At 43.4% G+C, this 20,780-nt stretch overlaps 2 protein-coding genes across 3 annotated transcripts in view; one reads left to right on the top strand and one right to left on the bottom strand.

Moving 5' to 3' along the window:
* Positions 1-20,780, bottom strand: part of LOC132870553 (NACHT, LRR and PYD domains-containing protein 12-like) — a 502,785-nt gene that overhangs the window by 218,107 nt on the left and 263,898 nt on the right. The window lies entirely within an intron of this gene.
* Positions 10,764-20,780, top strand: part of LOC132870554 (NACHT, LRR and PYD domains-containing protein 3-like) — a 524,974-nt gene continuing 514,957 nt past the window's right edge. The window contains exons 1-3 of one of the 2 annotated variants that reach the window (XM_060904231.1): positions 10,764-10,934; positions 15,068-15,220; positions 16,862-16,978. In XM_060904231.1, coding sequence (XP_060760214.1) covers positions 15,168-15,220; positions 16,862-16,978 — 170 coding nt within the window. In that variant the 5' untranslated portion in view covers positions 10,764-10,934; positions 15,068-15,167. The remainder of the gene's footprint in view (positions 10,935-15,067; positions 15,221-16,861; positions 16,979-20,780) is intronic. The other variant, XM_060904234.1, reaches the window with a different exon arrangement.

Here is a 20,780-nt window from a genome sequence, read left to right as displayed (position 1 = left end):
TCGTCCTTATGTTCCGCCCAAAGAGAAGCTGGAAGGTCAGAAAGAGAGGGTGTGAGGTGGGTAACGGCACAAGCAGCATTGAGAAGGTTATGGGGAAGAGAAAGAGAAGTGAGAGCTTGGGCATCCGATGGAGCGTCGTCAGGTATATCCACACGCATGTGCGAACCACTGAAGGAAATAGAAAGCCCCAAAAGGCTCATGAGGTCCCGTCCTAGCAGATTGAAAGGGCATTCAGGCATGCAAACAAAAGAGTGAGAAAACGTTAGTAGAGGATCAAGGGCACAAGTAACAGAAAGGGGGGGCGTGCAACTGGAATGGAAAGGAACCCCTTCTATTCCCACAGAGCTTACAGACCGTGTAGATAAAGGACCCGCATATTCCCTCCCCACCGAAGACATCGTGGCCCCGGTGTCGAGTAAAAAAGGATATTCAGTCCCTGCCAGGCATAAAACAATAGTAGGGAGATCTTCGTTAAGGGGGGAGCTGAATGAAAGATTTAACATAACAACGGTCGGGGTTTCATCGCTCTGAGGGCAGCCCTATGGGCGGGCAGGATCTCTCTGCCCTGTGGGGCTTGAACCGGCGCGCATGACGGGTTTCTCGCGTTCCTGCTCATCTCGCTGTTTCGCATGACATTCTCTTATCCAGTGCCCCTCTTTTTCACAATAGTGGCACTTTCCATTTCTCCTCCCTCCCCCGCCGCGCGGTCCCGTTCGGCGACCCCTCTCCTGTCGTCCCTCCGCTCGTCCGCCCGGCACGACGGATAAACATGCTTTATTCGTTTTACAGTCTAGGAGACCATCGCTCTCCAACGTGCGCACCCGCTCCCCGGCCTGACGGAGGACCAGATTATTCCGGTCACTCCAGTGATGTTTTAATACGCTCTGTATTTCGGGGCGACAATTAGACAGAAAGGTGGACAAGAACATTGGGTTCGGGTTTGCCAAATCAAGTTCAAGACCTCCCAAATGTTGCCAAACTTCCCCAAAGCGCTTCCAAAAAGCCGACGTCAGCTCAGAACGCTCCTGTTTGCAGTTAGTGACCTGTGACAGGTCTCTATTTGCTTGTTTTAAGGCGAGCAGGTATCGCGTCAACTGCTCACGAAGCTACTGCAGCGCGTCCGGCGTGTCTTTCCAAAAGAAGGTAGTCACGGTGCGCCGACGCGGGCGACCGTCATCCCCTTCATACTCTTCCTTAATATTTTCAGCTTGATCATTGACGGGGGCGAGAACCTGAACGTTTTCTAACAGGGCTGTCTCATCATATGCGCCTCCTAATTTATTTTGCAGAATAAACCGGTAATCAGCTCCCGTAAGCTGACAATTACGAGATATATTTTAGGAATCGTTTTTGCAGCTGACGGCGATTTACCAGTAATTTTTTCAGCCTTACTATAAGGTGGAGGTTTACTATCTAACGAGGCTGGAGGAGCAGAATGAGATTTGGATTTTCCTAGCGCCGCCTCCTCCGTTTCCTTGGTGACGGGTGCAGCCCGAGGCTTCGGGATGGATTTCAGGACTGAACGGGGAGTATAAGCCTGTTTAAAATTATCCCAAATCTTCTTCATATCATACCATTTGGCATATCCATCCCGCATATACGGGCGATCCCAGCCGGGGTCCCCTAATCCCTCATAAATCATGCGATAGGCCGATGCAAGATAACCAGGATCGAAAGTACCTTGGCGAGGATATGAAGGAATTTGAGGGTTGGCCTCGGTCCAACCTGCCAAATTATCGAGCCAAGGAGAAACATAATAAGCGAAACCGCACCTAGTCATCCATTCGGCCGGGGTTTCCCCTGGCGCAGGCTTAGGGAACGAGCTTCCCATCGTACAATGACAACAGACGGATCTGAAGAGGAACAGACGGAAATGTGTCGTAAATTTGTATAGCGCGCTCTTCCTGGACTCGAACCAGGGAAAACTGTCCTCCGTAGGACACTACGAAACTACTGTCAACCAGGTAGTCAATCAAACATGTCTTACCTGATTGAGAGTATCACGTCGAGGTCACCAAATTGTTAGAACCTGCGTCTGTCCTAGTTCAGATGCGTCGATATAAGAGCGCTCTGGAGCAGGGCCAAAAGAAACCACACGAGTTAAATCAATCTGGTTTATTCAAGCACTGCTCAGTGATACATAGAAAAAGCAGGGTTTATATACATCAGAAGCTTGCGTGACAAGACAAGGTGAAACTCGCCAGATAAGGAGTCGTTTTTGTTATACATGAAAGAGCAGACCATACACCCCCTAGAACAAGAGGAACCAGGAAGGTGGTTTCAGCGAAACTAGAAGGTACAGAGAAAACAAAAGAGTCTGTTCTCGCGATTATGCACGTTTACCAGGGTGTGAAAGGGTCATAAAGCTCAGGACAGCTATGCACGAGAACACACACAATCTTACAGACCAGCCCTTCAGCATGAAGTGGTTTTACAACTTCATGGGGAGATGGCCAGAGCTAAAGGTTGTGCGCCCTTCCACATTGTCTGAGTCGAGAGCAAGGTGTGCCAGTGAGGAAACGGTGAGGGCATACTTTACAGAACTGAATAACATTATCTCAAAGTATGGTTTGGCGGACAAACCTCACCTCATCTATAATATTGATGAGAAGGGGATCAACACTGAGTTTAAGCCACCTAATGTCGTAGCAGGGAAGGAATTCCACCCACAAGCTGTTGTCCCAGAGAGAGGCCAGATGATCACCATCATTGGAGCTGGCAATGCTTTGGGGCATCACATACCCCCGTATTTTGTTTTTCCGGGAGCTCATCTCACCGAGGGCCTTTTGGAGAAAACAAGTCTCCAAAAAAAAAAACCCTAGATAATCCAAGAAAACTCACATCCTCCAATCTATGGATGTAGGTTGCTTCGGGCCATTCCAGGTTATATATAGTCAAAAGTGCAGCACATTTGCAAGGCAGAATCATAGAATGGTGACAAAGTATGATGTATGCGCATTGGCTTGTGAAGTTTACCCCCAGGCTCTCAGCGCTACAAATCTTCAGAGCTCATTTAGGAAGGCTGGCATATTCCCTGTGCAGACACCTGATGATATGGTGAGGAAACTACAGGATCTGATCAAGCCTGCCACCCTGTATAATCATAAGACAATCAGTGAGCCATCAACAGCAGCAGGAGTTGACTCCGGACCAGTCGTTCATGATAATATTACTGAGTTCTTCAGTGATAGGGGTGGCAAAGTAGCAGAGAAGATACCTAAGAAAAAGCGTCGTAGTGTGCATGATATTGTTGGTGGGAGTGCTCTTGAGGGAGAGTGTTAAGAAACTCAAAACATACTGGGAGTCCTCCAAACCATCTAAAACTTCAGCACCAGCCCCTAAGAGAGCCTCTGTGACCAATTCAACCAACCATCAGAGCAAGAAAGCTTCACCACCTCCACCCCCGGAGTCCCCACAGCCTGGTCCATCCCAAATCCAGCTCGCATCTCCCTCAGAATCAGAGGATGACTCTCCAGCCAACAGAGAGTCTGAGGTAGCAGATGAGGAAAAGTGCTGTGTCTGTAAGAGGTTCTACATCCCTAGGAATCGCACTGATGGAGATCTGTATAGAACCAACTGGGTCCAGTGTGTTAACACACAGTGCAACCACTGGGTGCACCTAAAGTATTGTACCAAGCTAAGAGTAGCTCGATCTGGCACTCGGTTTTTATGTGACTGTTGCACAGTGAACAGTGAGCAATGATATGTAAATAATTGATTGATATTATTAATTCAACTCCATGTTGTTTTGGAGTATCTTCTTGTATAAAACTGTTTGAGATGAATGAGAGGTATGAATGTGGAAATTAATACATTTTATATTGTGGTATATATTCCCATTTATTAAAAAAATAGAAATGGCATGTCCCTAACCAGCTATCCTACTTCTATCATAATGGAAATCCAATGATGACGTCAGATATCGAGAATAGGTGACGGGGTGTTTCCACTTCATGAGGGGAGCATGTCTTATTGATTTGCGTCTGTGAAGCGTAAAATGTAAAACTTGTCACCCAAATCATCGAAATTCGGTAGATAACTTGCAAATTCACTCAATAATAATGGGAATTGGTAGGAAATACAGATATATTGAAACACATTGCCCATAAATTCACTGATACAGTGGTTTTCAAAGTGGGGGGCCACCAGGGGGTGCTAGCGGGGCCTCAGAAAGTTGGAGGGACGATAACAAAAAAAATTGCAAAAAAAAAAAATTTTTTAATAATAATTATTAAATATATTGTAATTAGTTTTTTAATCTTTATTATAAAATAAAATTATTAATAATACATCATATCGAAACATTGTTTGCCATGCTCATCTCTCCGATTGCCTGTGACGTTGCGGTTTGCACCATTTATTGCTCCATAACGTATGATTTTTTTTTTCTTCATTATCCTAAATGCGTCATAAGTCTTTATATTTTTGTAATCTGTGGGGGTTGAATGTCAATTGGGGCTTACGCCCTGTTTTCTTCTCCTGTCACGTTTGTATTTTTTTTCCTATTTTTTGCTATACACGTATATATTTATTTTTTGTTGTTATTTATACTTTATGTGTAATCCATATTTTATGTGACAAATAAATTAAACTAAACTAAACATTTATCAAGCTGCTTTGCTCCTCAAGCTAGCGTATTGCTAGCGCAAAATGGACAGGTTTTTGAAGAAGAGACTGAAGGAACAAACCAACAGCCCTGCTATGGAGGACACTGCTGCGAAAAAAAACTAAGAAGTCCTGGCCAACTAAAATCCAAAAATATGAGGCAGCATACATTAAGTATGGCTTTACAGCCATACAGAAAAATGGCCATGATTGCCCAAAATGCGTCCTCTGTCTGGAGACCCTGTCAAATGAGTGCTTAAAACCTTCGAAACTTCAGCATCACTTGGTGCAAAAGCATCCGACAGATGCCGAAAAACAGTAGATTTCTTCAGATGCAAAGAAGAGCATTTGGTCAGGCAATCTGCTGCATTCACCCAGCAAGCTACTGTCCCTGAGCGGGCCCTGAAGGCATCATTTTTAGCCTCGTACCACATTGCTCATGCTAAAAAAACTCACTCAGTTGGAGAAGATTTGATTTTACCAGCCACCAAAGACATTGTCCGAGAATTGCTTGGTGAGGATGCTGCCAAAAAAAATCGATGCTGTCCCACTCTCTGATAACACCGTGAGCCGACGGATTGGTGACATGGCTCAAGACGTATCTGCTTAGCTGTTGGAGCAGGTGAGAGCCAGCGAATACTTCGCACTTCAGCTGGATGAGAGCACAGATTTATCCAATGAGGCCCAACTGCTTGTGTACATCAGATTTATTTCATAGGAAAGATTTGTGGAGAAAATACTATTTTGTAAAGCACTTGAAAGAAGAACTACTGGGAAAGACATTTTTCAAGTTTTGGACGATTACATCGAGTCTAATGGATTGGATTGGACCCGTTGTGTGTGGGTGTGTTCGGATGGAGCTGCGGCAATGACCGGGAAGATCAGTGGAGTGACCGCTCTCATTAAGCAGAAGGCCCCGCATGTAGTGGCCACACACTGCATGCTCCATCGCGAGGCACTGGTCGCAAAAAGGATGGATAATGAGTTGAATCAGGTACTACAGGAGGTTATACAAGTAGTGAATTTTATTAAAGCCTGTCCCATGAAACACAGACTGTTTACCCTGCTTTGTAATGAGATGAGCGCTCGTTTTGAGGGTCTGCTGCTTCACTCGAACATGCGCTGGCTGTCACGGGGCGCAGTTTTGAACCATGTCTATGAGCTGCAGAGGGAGGTTGCAGAGATCTTCTCATCTGAAAAGCATCAGCTGGCAGATCGGTTCACCGATGCAACCTGGATCCGCAAACTTGCATACATGTCAGACATTTTCCAGCATCTAAATGTACTGACTCAAAGCATGGAAGGACGTGACACGTATATACTCCAGGTGCAAGACAAAGTGCGTGCTTTTTCCAAAAAGATCATGCTGTGGTCAAACAAGCTCCAGGAGGGAGTTACAGAAATGTTCCCACTACTTCACCAGGAGCTGCTGTCATGTGATGATTTGGGCTCTGTCTCTCCATTGATCCAGTCCCACCTGGAGCACCTCCAAGGGTATTTCAAAAACTATTTCCCTGACCTCGAAAACACACATTTAAACTGGGTTAGGAACCCCTTTGCCCCCGGTGTCGGTTCTAGTCTGGACTTAAAGTCACAGGAGGAGCTGATTGAGATGACAAACTCAGGGGATTTAAAAATGGACTTTGAGGCTCTTCCCCTGTCTAACTACTGGCTACATGTAAGAAAGGATGATCCCAGCTTGGCTGACAGGGCATTGAACTGCCTTCTCCCTTTTGCAACAACCTACTTGTGTGAGTCTGGCTTTTCAACTTTAAAGGTACTCAAAACCAAACATAGAGCATGTCTACATGTGGACAATGACATGCGTATGGCACTGATGGAGATTAAGCCCAGGGTTGGCAAACTATGTAGGAGCCACCAAGCCCATCTCTCCCACTAGTGTAAACTGTCTGTCACTCCCAGACACACACACACACACACACAATTGAGAGTGGTTTGATTTCTTTTGTGCTGTTCTTATCAACAGTTTGTTGAAAAGTTTATTGTTCAGTGCAAAAATATTTGTGTTGAAAACATCTCATCTCATTATCTCTAGCCGCTTCATCCTGTTCTACAGGGTCGCAGGCAAGCTGGAGCCCATCCCAGCTGACTATGGGCGAAAGGTGGGGTACACCCTGGACAAGTCGCCAGGTCATCACAGGGCTGACACATAGACACAGACAACCATTCACACCTACGGTCAATTTAGAGTCACCAGTTAACCTAACCTGCATGTCTTTGGGGGAAACCAGAGCACCCGGAGGAAACCCACGCGGACAACATGCAAACTCCACACAGAAAGGCCCTTGCCGGCCACGGGGCTCAAACCCGGACCTTCTTGCTGTGAGGCGACAGTGCTAACCACTACGCCGCCCTGTTGAAAACATCTCATCTCATCTCATTATCTCTAGCCGCTTTATCCTTCTACAGGGTCGCAGGCAAGCTGGAGCCTATCCCAGCTGACTACGGGCGAAAGGCGGGGTACACCCTGGACAAGTCGCCAGGCCATCACAGGGCTGACACATAGACACAGACAACCATTCACACTCACATTCACACCTACGGTCAATTTAGAGTCACCAGTTAACCTAACCTGCATGTCTTTGGACTGTGGGGGAAACCGGAGCACCCGGAGGAAACCCACGCGGACACGGGGAGAACATGCAAACTCCACACAGAAAGGCCCTCGCCGGCCCCGGGGCTCGAACCCAGGACCTTCTTGCTGTGAGGCGACAGCGCTAACCACTACACCACCGTGCCGGCCTGTTGAAAACATGTTAGTTAATAATATTCTTATGCTAAACAAATGTAACAATTATTAAATATTGAATAAAAGTAAGAGAAAACATTCTAAAAGTTGATGTTTCTTTACATATTTTGTAGCATTGTCTGTGGGTTTGCAAAGGGGGTCCCTGGCCAGAAGCTAATGCTGTTTGGGGGGCCTTGGCATGGAAAAGTTTGGGAACCCTTGCACTGATATATCGAGAACTGGTAACGCATGGGTAATGTGATGATGTAAAGTTTACTGGGACTTTAATGGAGTGTGTGTGAATGTATGCATTCAACTGTGAGCATTCTTCACATAAATAGGTTCAAAAATGTTAAACACATCTCTTCAGGTCAACTGAAAATTTGGGTGATGGATGATGATATAAAAGTGAGCCATTTGTGCTCAGATGATGGCTGACAAAAGTTATATTCACTATAGACAGCCTTTTCCCTGAAGATATTATCAACACGTTTGTTTTTATGTGTTATGAGAATGTGTCCAATAATCCTGTAGCATACTGACTGCATCGGCTCTGTGCAGATTATAGCAATAGTTTACCTGGGGGCGGCGGCACGGTGGTGTAGTGGTTAGCGCTGTCGCCTCACAGCAAGAAGGTCCTGGGTTCGAGCCCCGGGGCCGGCGAGGGCCTTTCTGTGTGGAGTTTGCATGTTGTCCGCGTGGGTTTCCTCCGGGTGCTCCGGTTTCCCCCACAGTCCAAAGACATGCAGGTTAGGTTAACTGGTGACTCTAAATTGACCGTAGGTGTGAATGTGAGTGTGAATGGTTGTCTGTGTCTATGTGTCAGCCCTGTGATGACCTGGCGACTTGTCCAGGGTGTACCCCGCCTTTCGCCCGTAGTCAGCTGGGATAGGCTCCAGCTTGCCTGCGACCCTGTAGAAGGATAAAGCGGCTAGAGATAATGAGATGAGAATGAGATGAGTTTACCTGGGTGATAAATCTGTAGCCTACAGTAATACCATGATGACAATAAAAACATGATTATACAGGATCAATGAGAGAAGATAAATGTGTGACTGCAATATTCTGCAGTGCAAGAAATAACCTGTATTTCCTTCTGCCTTTTCAAATGGTGAACGTGTTCTCACTGGTTACCTGGATAATACCTGCCTCTGAAAAGCTTCTGATAGAACAATGTGCTTCACTCTATCAGAATTGGGCCTGTTTTCCTGCGCTCTCTCCACCTCTCCTCACTTCTGCTGGACCTTGTTGTGCTCTTTTGTGTGGCAATTTTTAAGTGTTTTAACAGGTTTGCTGTATTACCACACTACCTGACAGTTTGTTTTAGCTGTGTCACATTTAGCTTCAGTGCTGATGAACACAGTGAAACGGCTCCAAACCAGTGTTGCCAGACACTGCTGACGTTTTCCAGCCCAAAATATGTTCAAACCCCGCCAAAATGCACTTAAAACCGCCCAAAATGTAAAATGTACTTGATGCCTGTCTTGTAAAGTAAAAATATGCAGCTAAAGTCCAGTATACTATTTGTAAATCGAACAAATGGCACCATGAGCCCGTCAGTGCTGGAGGTGAAGAATCTGCTGTCTGGTACTCGGCTCCGTGTGGTTGAATCAGATTATAACTCTGCAATCATCTGCTGGGTTCTGAATCCTACATGCACCAGTAGGTGGGGCACACGCAGAATATTCTGTAGGCTATGTTAGGCTACGATGCATATCTAACATCTGCATTATTTATTTTTTATTTATCCTGTTTGTTTTATTAATTTTCTAGGCCTAGTTATTCTGCTTAATTTATTTTTGTCTACGTCCATGTATTTTCTTCATCTGTTATCCTGATTTTTGTGGATTTGTTAGATTGTACCTGTTTTATATACTTCAATTAAAAAAAGTTAGGCTCCGATGCATGGCTGAATGTAACATGAGAAGAGAAAATGGAGAATGGATTGCGTCATTCTTATTTACTAGTTTATGAGTTCAGTTTCTGCACTACATTACACACATTCATATTAGTCTTACAGTTACATCGACTTTTTTTGTTTAAATAATACTTAATGAGATTAATGTTTATTGTTAATGATTAATTTAGGCCAATGCTCGATTTTGGTTGTTGAAAATCCCTAAGGGGTGCTGGGTAAACTAGGTCTCTGACTTGCCTCAGTTGACCAAAGAGAGCTGTTTTTCCTGATTTCCTTCGCATATTCAAGAACATCATTCGGCTTAGGCGTTTACATTCTCTCCCATCTCTGCTTTCTAGTGGGAGTGAAACTATATAAACATCTGATAAAAACCCGCCGAACTAACGTCAAACCCGCCCGATTTTTGTCAACTAGCCCAAGCCATTTTTCACCCGCAAAGTAGAATTCAAAACCGCCCAATCTGGCAACACTGCTCCAACCGGTGCTGTGGTTCCTCTCAGTCACTGACTACGTTTACATGCACATCCAAATCAAGCTGCTGTCGGTAATCGAGCTGAAGGTCCCAGCAGGGTGCCAGAGAAATCCAATCCTACATGCACACAATGAAATCGGGCTATTGTGTGAGGTGCATTGTGCACCTGAGCCACAGGTGGCGCAACACGCCCCATCGTGTTGGTACACTTCCAGTTGTCGTCATGAAGAAGAGCTATTCAAGAGTGTAAACAAAGTTATCAGTTCCGTGTTCTCCATTGCGCGTTTTTCTCCCGTCCATGAATTTTAATATATTCAACTCCTTAAGCTGAATGAGCATGAACTCTGTCTCCTCATTGCTCCAGAAGTGCACGTTTCTGCTTGCCTGTGGCAGTGGGGGCGTGGTCAAGCGCTGGTCTGTGACAGGAGGGCGGAGCCAGGGAAGGTGAGTGGCAGAATCACTTCACCTGACGGGAATTAACCTGTGTTTGTGTGTCTTCCCAGTAACCGCGCCCTATTTAAGGAGGCAGAGGGAGAGCAGAGGGGACAGCTCATCCCGGGACTAGAACACAGCGCGCGCGCATGTGTTTTTCTCTCAAGAATAAAAGTAGGCTGTTAAACTGAAAAGTCTGACAATAAAAAGCCTATTAGTACCAGAAGCTTTGTCCTGCCGTCCTCTGTGCTCCACCCACACTTCAGAGAGCTCTACATCGCCATTTTCTCTTCTTCGTTTGTTCCTCCTGACCTCTTCTGCTGCTCGCTACTACTGTTGTCATGCCGACCGAGGCTGTTGTGTTTCCCGCTTGTGGTCTCGTCACTCGTCACTTCCAGAAGTAGCTCAACAACTAGCTCGATAGGGTATATATGCACAAAGTAGCTCGGCAGAAATCGCATAAACTAGGTCGTGTAGCTCGATTCCGAGAAATCAAGTTCGGTTCAATTTCAGCCGAATTAAGGTGTATACATGGCATTTTGAACTTCGATTTCAGTCGAGCAACGGCAGAAATTCGATTCTCTCTATGTGCATGTAAACATAGTGACTGTCAAACTGGCAGAACCGGTTTCTCTGTGTGTGATCAGACAAACACCATTTTGTTGTTGTTCGGAGAAAATAATAAAACTAAAGAAAAACTGCCACTCCAGGCAGAAGCGGTGAGATGAATGAAGCCCAGCATGGAGTGCTGAGTAAAAGTAAGTGCTGTGTTGGAGAGAAATGTGGTTGTATTTGACTGAGCTCGTGTAAAAACAGCAGTAAAACTGCGGAACTAAAATCATCTTCCCTGTAAAGCTGCTGTTTATCGGCTGTGTGTTCTATATTCGAGTTTCTCTCTTCAGTTTCTCATCTATTAAACACTCAGAGAGTTTGGGGGAGTTTAACTGGAACGCATTTTTGTTTCCCTTCATCCCATAATGTGGTGATGTAAAGTTTACTGGGACTTTAATGAAGTGTGTGTGAAAAGCTCCTGAAGTGGAGGAGTTTCAGTCAGTGAGGGAATCTAATAAGAGGAGGACATCTTACAGCACTTTTAATGACCTGCACACAGATTAGTCATTTACACTGCTATAAATGTGGGGAAGGGAAGTTCCAGTCATCATCAAACCAGTAAAACTAAATAAAGTGCCATTTAATGTGGTTAATTTTGGGCTGGGAGATCTGGCAAAAATATATCAAGATTTTCCAGCCTGGATCATCAACAATATTATCATGGGGTGGTTTTGTTTTTTAATGTTGGTTTTTAAGACTATTTTCCAGAGCAAACAAACTAATTTCCTCATTGATGTAAATATACGGCATTTTTTCACTCAGGGTCACATTTGGAGAAATATGTTGTGCAGGTGGATTTAAAAATATGTCAAGTTTCTTGTATTAAACTTATATGTTTACATTCGTGTCATCGGATCACCACAGAGAACACTTTTTAAATTTTGTTTCCATGTTGATTCTTTCATTTTTTATGCCTTTTTGGTCCATTTTAGGGCTGTTTTGGCATGTTATACTGTTCCACTGTACACTGATCTATATAACATCATACAGAATCCCACGTTTCTAGTGCATTTTGTGCTATAAGATTGATATGAAATGATAATGTCGTATCTCTGCTTAATTTAATATATGCATAGAAAGGAGTCATTTATTACCTGGCAAAAATTTTGCAGTTCTTTAATAATGTGTCGGGCGGCACGGTGGTGTAGTGGTTAGCGCTGTCGCCTCACAGCAAGAAGGTTCTGGGTTCGAGCCCCGTGGCCGGCGAGGGCCTTTCTGTGCGGAGTTTGCATGTTCTCCCTGTGTCCGCGTGGGTTTCCTCCGGGTGCTCCGGTTTCCCCCACAGTCCAAAGACATGCAGGTTAGGTTAACTGGTGACTCTAAATTGACCGTAGGTGTGAATGTGAGTGTGAATGGTTGTCTGTGTCTATGTGTCAGCCCTGTGATGACCTGGCGACTTGTCCAGGGTGTACCCCGCCTTTCGCCCGTAGTCAGCTGGGATAGGCTCCAGCTTGCCTGCGACCCTGTAGAACAGGATAAAGCGGCTACAGATAATGAGATGAGGTGAGATAATAATGTGTCCGTTGTTATGCCAAATTATGTTTTTGGTCAGTGTTCTCAAAAAGGAACCCAAAAATTCAATCACTGATTCTTTTAATGGTATCCATTTTGGTAGTTTCAATCGCTATATATGTCAGAATAATGCACAGAAAAAATGTGTTGACTGTAAGGCACCGACACCTTTCAGCGTTCATTGAAAATGTTCACTGGGATAATGGAAAAAGCGGTGTAGTCTCCGTCGCCCTCTCTAAACTCAGGGTTTAATCAGGGTTAAAGAATTTCCTGTAATGTTTTTATAATTACCATGAGAAGTAAAGGTATAAAAATGCCTTTAGTCATTACAAACTTGAAGTAATTGCACTGAGTGGTTTAATTGAGAAATGTAGTCTCCGTAGCCCCCAATTCTTCATTAGGTGTTTCTTTGTTAGAAGAGAGATTTGATTCTGCGCTCATTGCCATACACATTGTATTTCATAATATTTCCAATAAAATATATCTAGTTATACCTTTTAAATCTTTCTTTTTTTATTCTGTGGAAAAAAAAAATACCCTGGTGTAGTCTCTGTAGCCCCCACCAATTCACCGAAACAGTGGTCTTGATCAGCAGGCCATATCTTCTGAATCAGATGAGGATACCTCATGAAATTTTCACACTGTAATATTAAGATATGTGGAAACAACATGCACTGACTACAAATCTGAAAACTAAACTTTCAAAAAATGACCATTTTGGAACAGAAATGTGGACCCTGAGTGAAAAAATGCCGATATCTTTAAAAAGAAACATCACTTCACTGAAAAAGAATAAGACACCTGAGGCCAAAACACATTTTCAGACACATTTTAATAAAGTGCACTTCACTGCAAAATGTAAACCATTATTCCTAAAAGGAAAATGAAGATAACAAATAAAAAAATGCAATATAAATCTACATCAGCTCGAGTATTATCTATTAAATGTGTGTCAGATTAAAAATAAACTGTTTCCCAGAACACACCACAAATATTTGGACTGCATCACGCTGACTTCTGATCTCTAACACACACACACACCGGTTCACAATCAAATCAACACGTACCAACAGAATTATAAACAGTTTCCTTCCAACTGCAATAAACTTGCTGAACTCTGATCTCTCCACAGTCTGAGATATGACGTGCAGTACATTGTTTTTCTATTCAACCCACAACCTGTACATATTGCTTGATTTCCATATCGTTTCTGTTAAGTATATTTATGCTCATTTTGTATATATTATATTTATTTATCCCCTTTCTTAGCTCTCAGGTACTTGCTCGGTCAGGCGTGTGTGGTTTTTTTTGTCTTTTGCACCTTAACTTTTTGCACCTTTGGAACCAGCAGAAAAGAAATTTTGTTGTACCTTAACAATGACAATAAAGAACTTGAACTTGATTTAAGGACTCCATTCCCACATCCACTTGTGTGTCTCCCAGAACTTACCAAGCCTTTATTTCTGTGTTCTGATTCTGCTGCTTGAGTTTGGATTCTGCCTCGGTGTTGATGTTTGATGACCGTCTGACCTTTGCCTGTTTTTGAACAGTTTTTATCTGGGTGCCAGTCTCTTCATTCCAGCTTCAAACTGCATTTGCATCTGTTTCAGCCTCCCCTTTATGATAAATATGTAAATCCAGAACACTTCAGTTGAGTTTGTTTACATTTATATTTATTTTTAAACAGGATATTTGTCTTATTGTGTGTTTTTATGGTACTTTTCTTGCCATTCTGTGTTCAGCTGAGGAATGGAGATGTTAGAAAAATATTTGAGACTCAGTCAGTCGTAATGAGGATCAGCGATATTTAGAAGTTGCTGAATGGGTCGGTGCAGGTGCAGTGTCCAATGTCATAGCATCAGTGATCAGTGTTTTCTCATAAGGAGTGTCTTTACGCAGCTTTCTTGCTTTTGCATATTTTTCAAACACCTGTTTTCACCGTGTCTGTTGTGTAAATTCCAGCATTTTCCATTTCACTGATGTGGAATTTTTTCGGCACCAGGTTCTCTGTGCTCTTGGCCACGCCGTTCCCAAACAAAACGAGGAAGTGTAGGCCAAGGAACTGCTTACACTGGGTTCTTATTGGTTTGTTCCTGTGTCTTTCAGGGAGACCATGAGCTGGACTAATGAACAGAGTAAAGTCTGGTTCATAAAACAAGGTGCCATGTCTAAGCATTTTCAGCACAACTGACAAAATATATTCAGTATCACGGTCCATGTGATCCCTCAGTAAAAACAGATCATGGATTGTTCACGGTCTAAAACAGTCATATCACACTCCTCTACTTTAGGCTCACAGAAATCATGTCGGTTTAGTCCAACTGACTTCAGACTGACTGACTTCTGGATCAGAATTTATTCAAACTAAAAACTCATTTAATGCTGGGAAAGAGAAAGTAGGATGAGCTTTAAAGTAGCTTTTCTATCAACAGCAAATGATTTTAGTCACCTTCTGGTTCAGCTTTTTTAGTGAAGGCATCACAGCTGACCTGCTTCCACTTCAAACTGTTTCTCCTGCCTTCCAGCAGAGGTCTCCCTCCCCTGACGACTGAACTGTCCACCTCATCTCCTGTGGAGATGGACACGGAGACTTGTCTTCTGCATCTAACATGACATAACACTGCTGTATGATCTTTAAAACTTCTCTCACTGTGAATCCTCCTGATTCTTAAGTTTGGATCTTTTCACACGTGCAGTTCATCACATATGAAGGGATTGTTTTCTCCATTTTTAACAGCATGCTTGTTTGTTTTTTTCTGATTTTTAGGAGCCTCATTTATTCAACTTGTGAGTAATTCAAGAGATCCGTGTCTTCAGGAATCAGCAGTGAGTCCATGAGCTGTGTGTCCGTACGCTAATATTCAAAAATGGAGAGCTGTGATCTGGACACAGATAATGTGACCCCACCCTCAGAAAAGCGGTAAACTGTCATGTTCTAATATTTTAATCATTAACTGTTCAGATCTGAAATATGTAGTGAGTTTATATGAAAAGATTAACTGAACAAAAATTCAGACTAAGAATGAAAAGTTAACAGTCACCACTTGAAAAAATGCCAGATTCTGTTCACTGTCAGTAAAATCATCTCATCTCATCTCATTATCTGTAGCTGCTTTATCCTGTTCTACAGGGTCACAGGCGAGCTGGAGCCTATCCCAGCTGACTACAGGCGAAAGGCGGGGTACACCCTGGACAAGTCGCCAGGTCATCACAGGGCTGACACATAGACACAGACAACCATTCACACTCACATTCACACCTACGGTCAATTTAGAGTCACCAGTTAACCTAACCTGCATGTCTTTGGACTGTGGGGGAAACCGGAGCACCTGGAGGAAACCCACGCGGACACGGGGAGAACATGCAAACTCCACACAGAAAGGCCCTCGCCGGCCACGGGGCTCGAACCCGGACCTTCTTGCTGTGAGGCGACAGCGCTAACCACTACACCACCGTGCCCAGTAAAATTATGTTCTGATGAAATTAAAAATGCAGTCGTATGAGACGATACATTAAAGCCACGATATGAATCGTATCCCAGTACAGGCTTCACAAGACCAGACTAATGAGACGGTGTTGACACAGAACACTACATTTTAAAGTGTAAAACATTTATTTTGATTTGTAATGGCAGCAAATCAAACCACTGCAGTCTCACTCCAGTCGGGGCGTTAAACTCAGATTCTGTGTCAAATCCAGGTGTTTATTTTAACCTGCATTTCAGACCGTAGTCAATCCAGCTGTGATAGAAACTGGAGTGCACGTCTGTATCTACAGCGGTTTACTGTAACTACCTTCAGATGGCTCCACTACAGATCTGCTGTGAGTTCTGGATCGTGTGAAAATGTTAAGCAGTCGTGTTCTACAGGCTGTTTTAGGATTATTTTTTCCAAGTTCACGCGGGCCGAATGAAACGAGGCTGTGGGCCCGCTGTCTGACCCGTGTGCCAGAACACTCCCTTCTGATCAGCTTCACTTTCTGGACTGTTCAGTCAGCGTGCTTTGAGGCAGTGAGGTTTCCCTCTATAACTCTGTGGACAAGAAGGTCCGGGTTCGAGCCCCGTGGCCGGCGAGGGCCTTTCTGTGCGGAGTTTGCATGTTCTCCCTGTGTCCGCGTGGGTTTCCTCCGGGTGCTCCGGTTTCCCCCACAGTCCAAAGACATGCAGGTTAGGTTAACTGGTGACTCTAAATTGACCGTAGGTGTGAATGTGAGTGTGAATGGTTGTCTGTGTCTATGTGTCAGTCCTGTGATGACCTGGCGACTTATCCAGGGTGTACCCCGCCTTTCACCCGTAGTCAGCTGGGATAGGCTCCAGCTTGCCTGCGACCCTGTAGAACAGGATAAAGCGGTTACAGATAATGAGATGAGATGAGAACTCTGTGGGCTGCGACCTCTGGTGCTGCCACCTAGTGTGTAAGAAGAGGTAGAGCTCATAAAGAATATTCAACAGAAATCTCGTGATGCATGATATGAGCAGGAGATTCGTCTCTCCCTGTATTTTGTATTGTGATGTTTGAGATGATGAAATTCTGTCTCATGCCTCCTCTGTAATGTTGAACAGTGAACTCCAGAGAAAGAGATCAGACTCCCCAGAACCCAGCTGTGTCTCCATGAAGAGCGATCGGTCTATGAATTTGCCTTGGGACTTTAAAAATAGAGACTCCTCACCTGTACACAGGTAACATCCCATAATTCTCAGAGTTAAAGTCACAGTTACAGGCTGTGCTACACTGACATTAGCAGCTGTTTTGATTTAATGATCCAACACAGTTCTAAAGCTGCTTTTACAACATCTTCATTTATCTGGTGTTTGACTTCATTTTGGTGTTTGACTCAATTCAGTGTCTTGAAATTAACTCTTGTACTATTTTACTCAGTTCAGAGCCACAATCAGCTCTGTTACGCAATTACTCTGAAATTTTGCTCCAACTCCAAATTTTACTCTCTAAACTCAAAAAAAGAGCAAAATTATTTTTGAGGAAAATACTTTTAACTCTGGAATAACTGCTCAGCCATGTCCCCTGTGTTTGCACTACAGCGCACGCATAACAACCGATCTGCTCATCAGAAATGGAAATATTTAGACTTACTGGAGTTTATCTTTGGCTGGATCGAGTCGAAGTAAAAAAAATACAAACAAAGGCACCGCATTGCAGTTCAAGATTGAATTGAATCTCTGTCCTGAATCACCCGAAGTGCATAAAATCCGTGTGCCTTCTCGCAACAAGTTTTACTTCCAAATTGCTTAAACTTTCTCTGACAGATTTTATTCTGTTTATGGTGGGCGTTCCCACCACGAAAGAGAAACCAATTGAAACGGAAAGAGTGAAAGTGATTATCATGCCTTTACCATGGGAACAGTCTTTTATGAACGCATAAGTGTGCGCTCCATGCTCCGACTCCGGTGTGACTGAGGAAGGTGGCGAGTTTTATGTTTCATCTAATTTTGGTAATTTAAATACTATAATATTATTTGTCAGTGGGCACAGAGGAAAGTATAAAGTTTCTCTCAATATGTTTATCATGCTTGTATGATAAATATCTTTGAGAGTTTTTATCTAAATACATGACCTACTCATTCTAAACCTGACGGACATTGACACCGAAGCTCACGACCCCTGAGGGTTAATTTTTGATGTCATGAGATACATTGCTTAATCAATGGTGGAACTACTTTCTGTTATGTGAGCCATCTTTGGCCAATCCCTGCACGAGCCATCCAGACAAAATCTTTTTCAGGGAAGGCCTTCTTTCTTTCAGCAAGACAACACCAAACCACTTTCTGCACATAATAAACTGCATGGCTCTGTAGTAAAAGAGTCCAGGTGCTAAACTGGCCTGCCTGCAGTCTAGACCTGTCTCCCATTTACAACATTTGGTGCATTATGAAGCGCAAAATATGACAAAGGAGATCCCGATCTGAAATTGTATATCAGGCAAGAATGGGACAACATTTCTCTTTCAAAACTCCAGCAATTGGTCTCCTCAGTTCCCAAACGTTTAGTGTTGTTAAAAGTAGAGGTGATGCAACACCGTGGTAAACACGCCATGTTCCAATTTTTTTGAAACGTGCTGCTGACATCAAATTCTAAATTTCAAAAAACAACAAAATTTCTCAGTTTCAACATTTTGATATGTTGTCTTTGTACTATTTTCAATAAAAAATAGGGTTTCAGAGATTTGGCTATCATGGTATTCTCTTTTTATTTCCAGTTTATGCAGCGTCCCAACTTTTTTGGAATTGGGGTTGTAGTTTGAAAGTCCAATTTTGAAGGTTAGATATTGTATGTTCCATTTTTGGTGTCCATATGGTGCAGGGACATTTAAAATAAATGAAAGCAGAGGAATTAAAAGTTGTAACTGTCATATATTTGTATTTGTGTGACTGTCAAATTTTGCTCGAGCTAGCTAACAGTAGGAGGAGAGGGAGCGTCATCGTTACTTGGGCTCGCGTACGCCCTCCTCAGTGCAGCAGAGGTAATAGCTGCCTTACCTCGTACTTTTTCATTGCAGTTTTATGTCGAGTGCAACAAGCCTCAATGTCTTTTGCACATCTGTGAAATAAGTTACCTAGACTATAGAAAGTGAGGACGCACAAAGAAGGGGTGTACGAACATTATATTAGCGATATTCACAGAAATGGTAACAGGCATGCGCTTATTACCTGTGCTCAGCTCGGTTTCAATAGGATCGCACAATCAGAGGAGAGGCAGAGCTCACCGCCGCTGCACCTCTCTGTACCTTGCATGTACTTGCTGCTGAGTTCCACCAGTCAGCAATTTTGACAATAAAAACAATCTGCATCATACAGAAATGACATTTAGAACACAGATCAAGGAGAAGAATCATGATTTATGAAATATTATTTTACATTCATGTCGTCTGTGTTCATTGGAGCATGGTGGGTGAGGCTCTGCCTCCCCTGTGTCAGAGTGCAGGCACTTACAGATGTGTGTGCAAAGGAGACCAGGATGTGAACTGTCGGCAAAGCCAAATCATGAGACAGGAAGCGTGGTCAGAAACCAAGCGTGTGTCAGTCAATCAGCAAACAGAGTAATGGGGCAAGACTAAGACTGAAACGTCAACGAAGAGAATAAACGGAGGTCAGAATAACGAGAGGCAGACAGAGTGTGAAAGGCTTGGTATGAACTGGAGAAACAAAGAACAATACTTCGCACTGGAGCTGAGTGAGTGAAGAGCTTAAATAGCGTGACTGGCAATTAGTGCGATGAGTGACAGCTGTCATCAATAAGCTGGTGACAGAGGGTGCTGTGTTTCTTGGGAGTTGTAGTTCAGAGTCCATGTTTGTAGTCTGGTTGTTCTCAGCGGGTTTACTGACAGAAGCCCCCCCCACACACACACCACCGTGAAGCCCTTGATTCTGTTGAATAAAGAATATTCAACCGAAATCTCGTGATGCATGGTATGAGCAGGAGATTCGTCTCTCCCTCTATTTTGTATTGTGATGTTTGAGACGATGAAATTCTGTCTCATGCCTCCTCTGTAATGTTGAACAGTGAACTCCAGAGAAAGAGATCAGACTCCCCAGAACCCAGCTGTGTCTCCATGAAGAGCGATCGGTCTATGGATCCTCCTTCTTTGCAGTTTAAAAATAGAGACTCCTCACCTGTACACAGGTAACATCCCATAATTCTCAGAGTTAAAGTCACTGCAGAGTGAAAGGCCGTGTTACACATTCCTGTATCCAGGCCAGATCATGAGCAGAGTTTTGATATTTATCAGTTTGTTAAACTTTAATTCGGTCCAAATGCTGCTGCAGTACCTTCAGTAAACATTTTAGAGTAATTAATATCAGTAACTGTGCAGGTCAGTGTTTCACAGTGTCACGGACAGGATAAGGAAGTAAATTCATCTGCATGTGACAGTGATAGTAATGGCTCACAGAATCATTTAAATAACCAATAATAATTAGTAATAAGCAGTGTAAATGTTTTCTATAAAGGACTGTCTGTAATGTTGAACAGTGAACTCCAGAGAAAGAGATCAGACTCCCCAGAACCCAGCTGTGTCTCCATGAAGAGCGATCGGTCTATGGGTCTTCCTTTGAAGTTTAAAAATAGAGACTCCTCACCTGTACACAGGTAACATCCCATAATTCTCAGAGTTAAAGTCACAGTTACAGGCTGTGCTACACTGACATTAGCAGCTGTTTTGATTTAATGATCCAACACAGTTCTAAAGCTGCTTTTACAACCTCTTCATTTATCTGGTGTTTGACTTTATTTTGGTGTTTGACTCGATTCAGTGTCTTGAAATTAACTCTTGTACTATTTTACTCAGTTCAGAGCCACAATCAACTCTGTTACACAATTACTCTGAAATTTTGCTCCAACTACAAATTTTACTCTCTAAACTCAAAAAAGAGCAAAATTAACTATTTTTGAGGAAAATACTTTTAACTCTGGAATAACTGCTCAGCCATGTTCCCTGTGTTTGCACTAGAGCGCACGCATAACAAC

This window comes from Neoarius graeffei, chromosome 22 (assembly GCF_027579695.1).
Source record: "Neoarius graeffei isolate fNeoGra1 chromosome 22, fNeoGra1.pri, whole genome shotgun sequence".
Taxonomy (NCBI): domain Eukaryota; kingdom Metazoa; phylum Chordata; class Actinopteri; order Siluriformes; family Ariidae; genus Neoarius; species Neoarius graeffei.
Note: the sequence above shows the minus strand (reverse complement) of the source record. Positions and strands in the feature narration are given on the sequence as shown.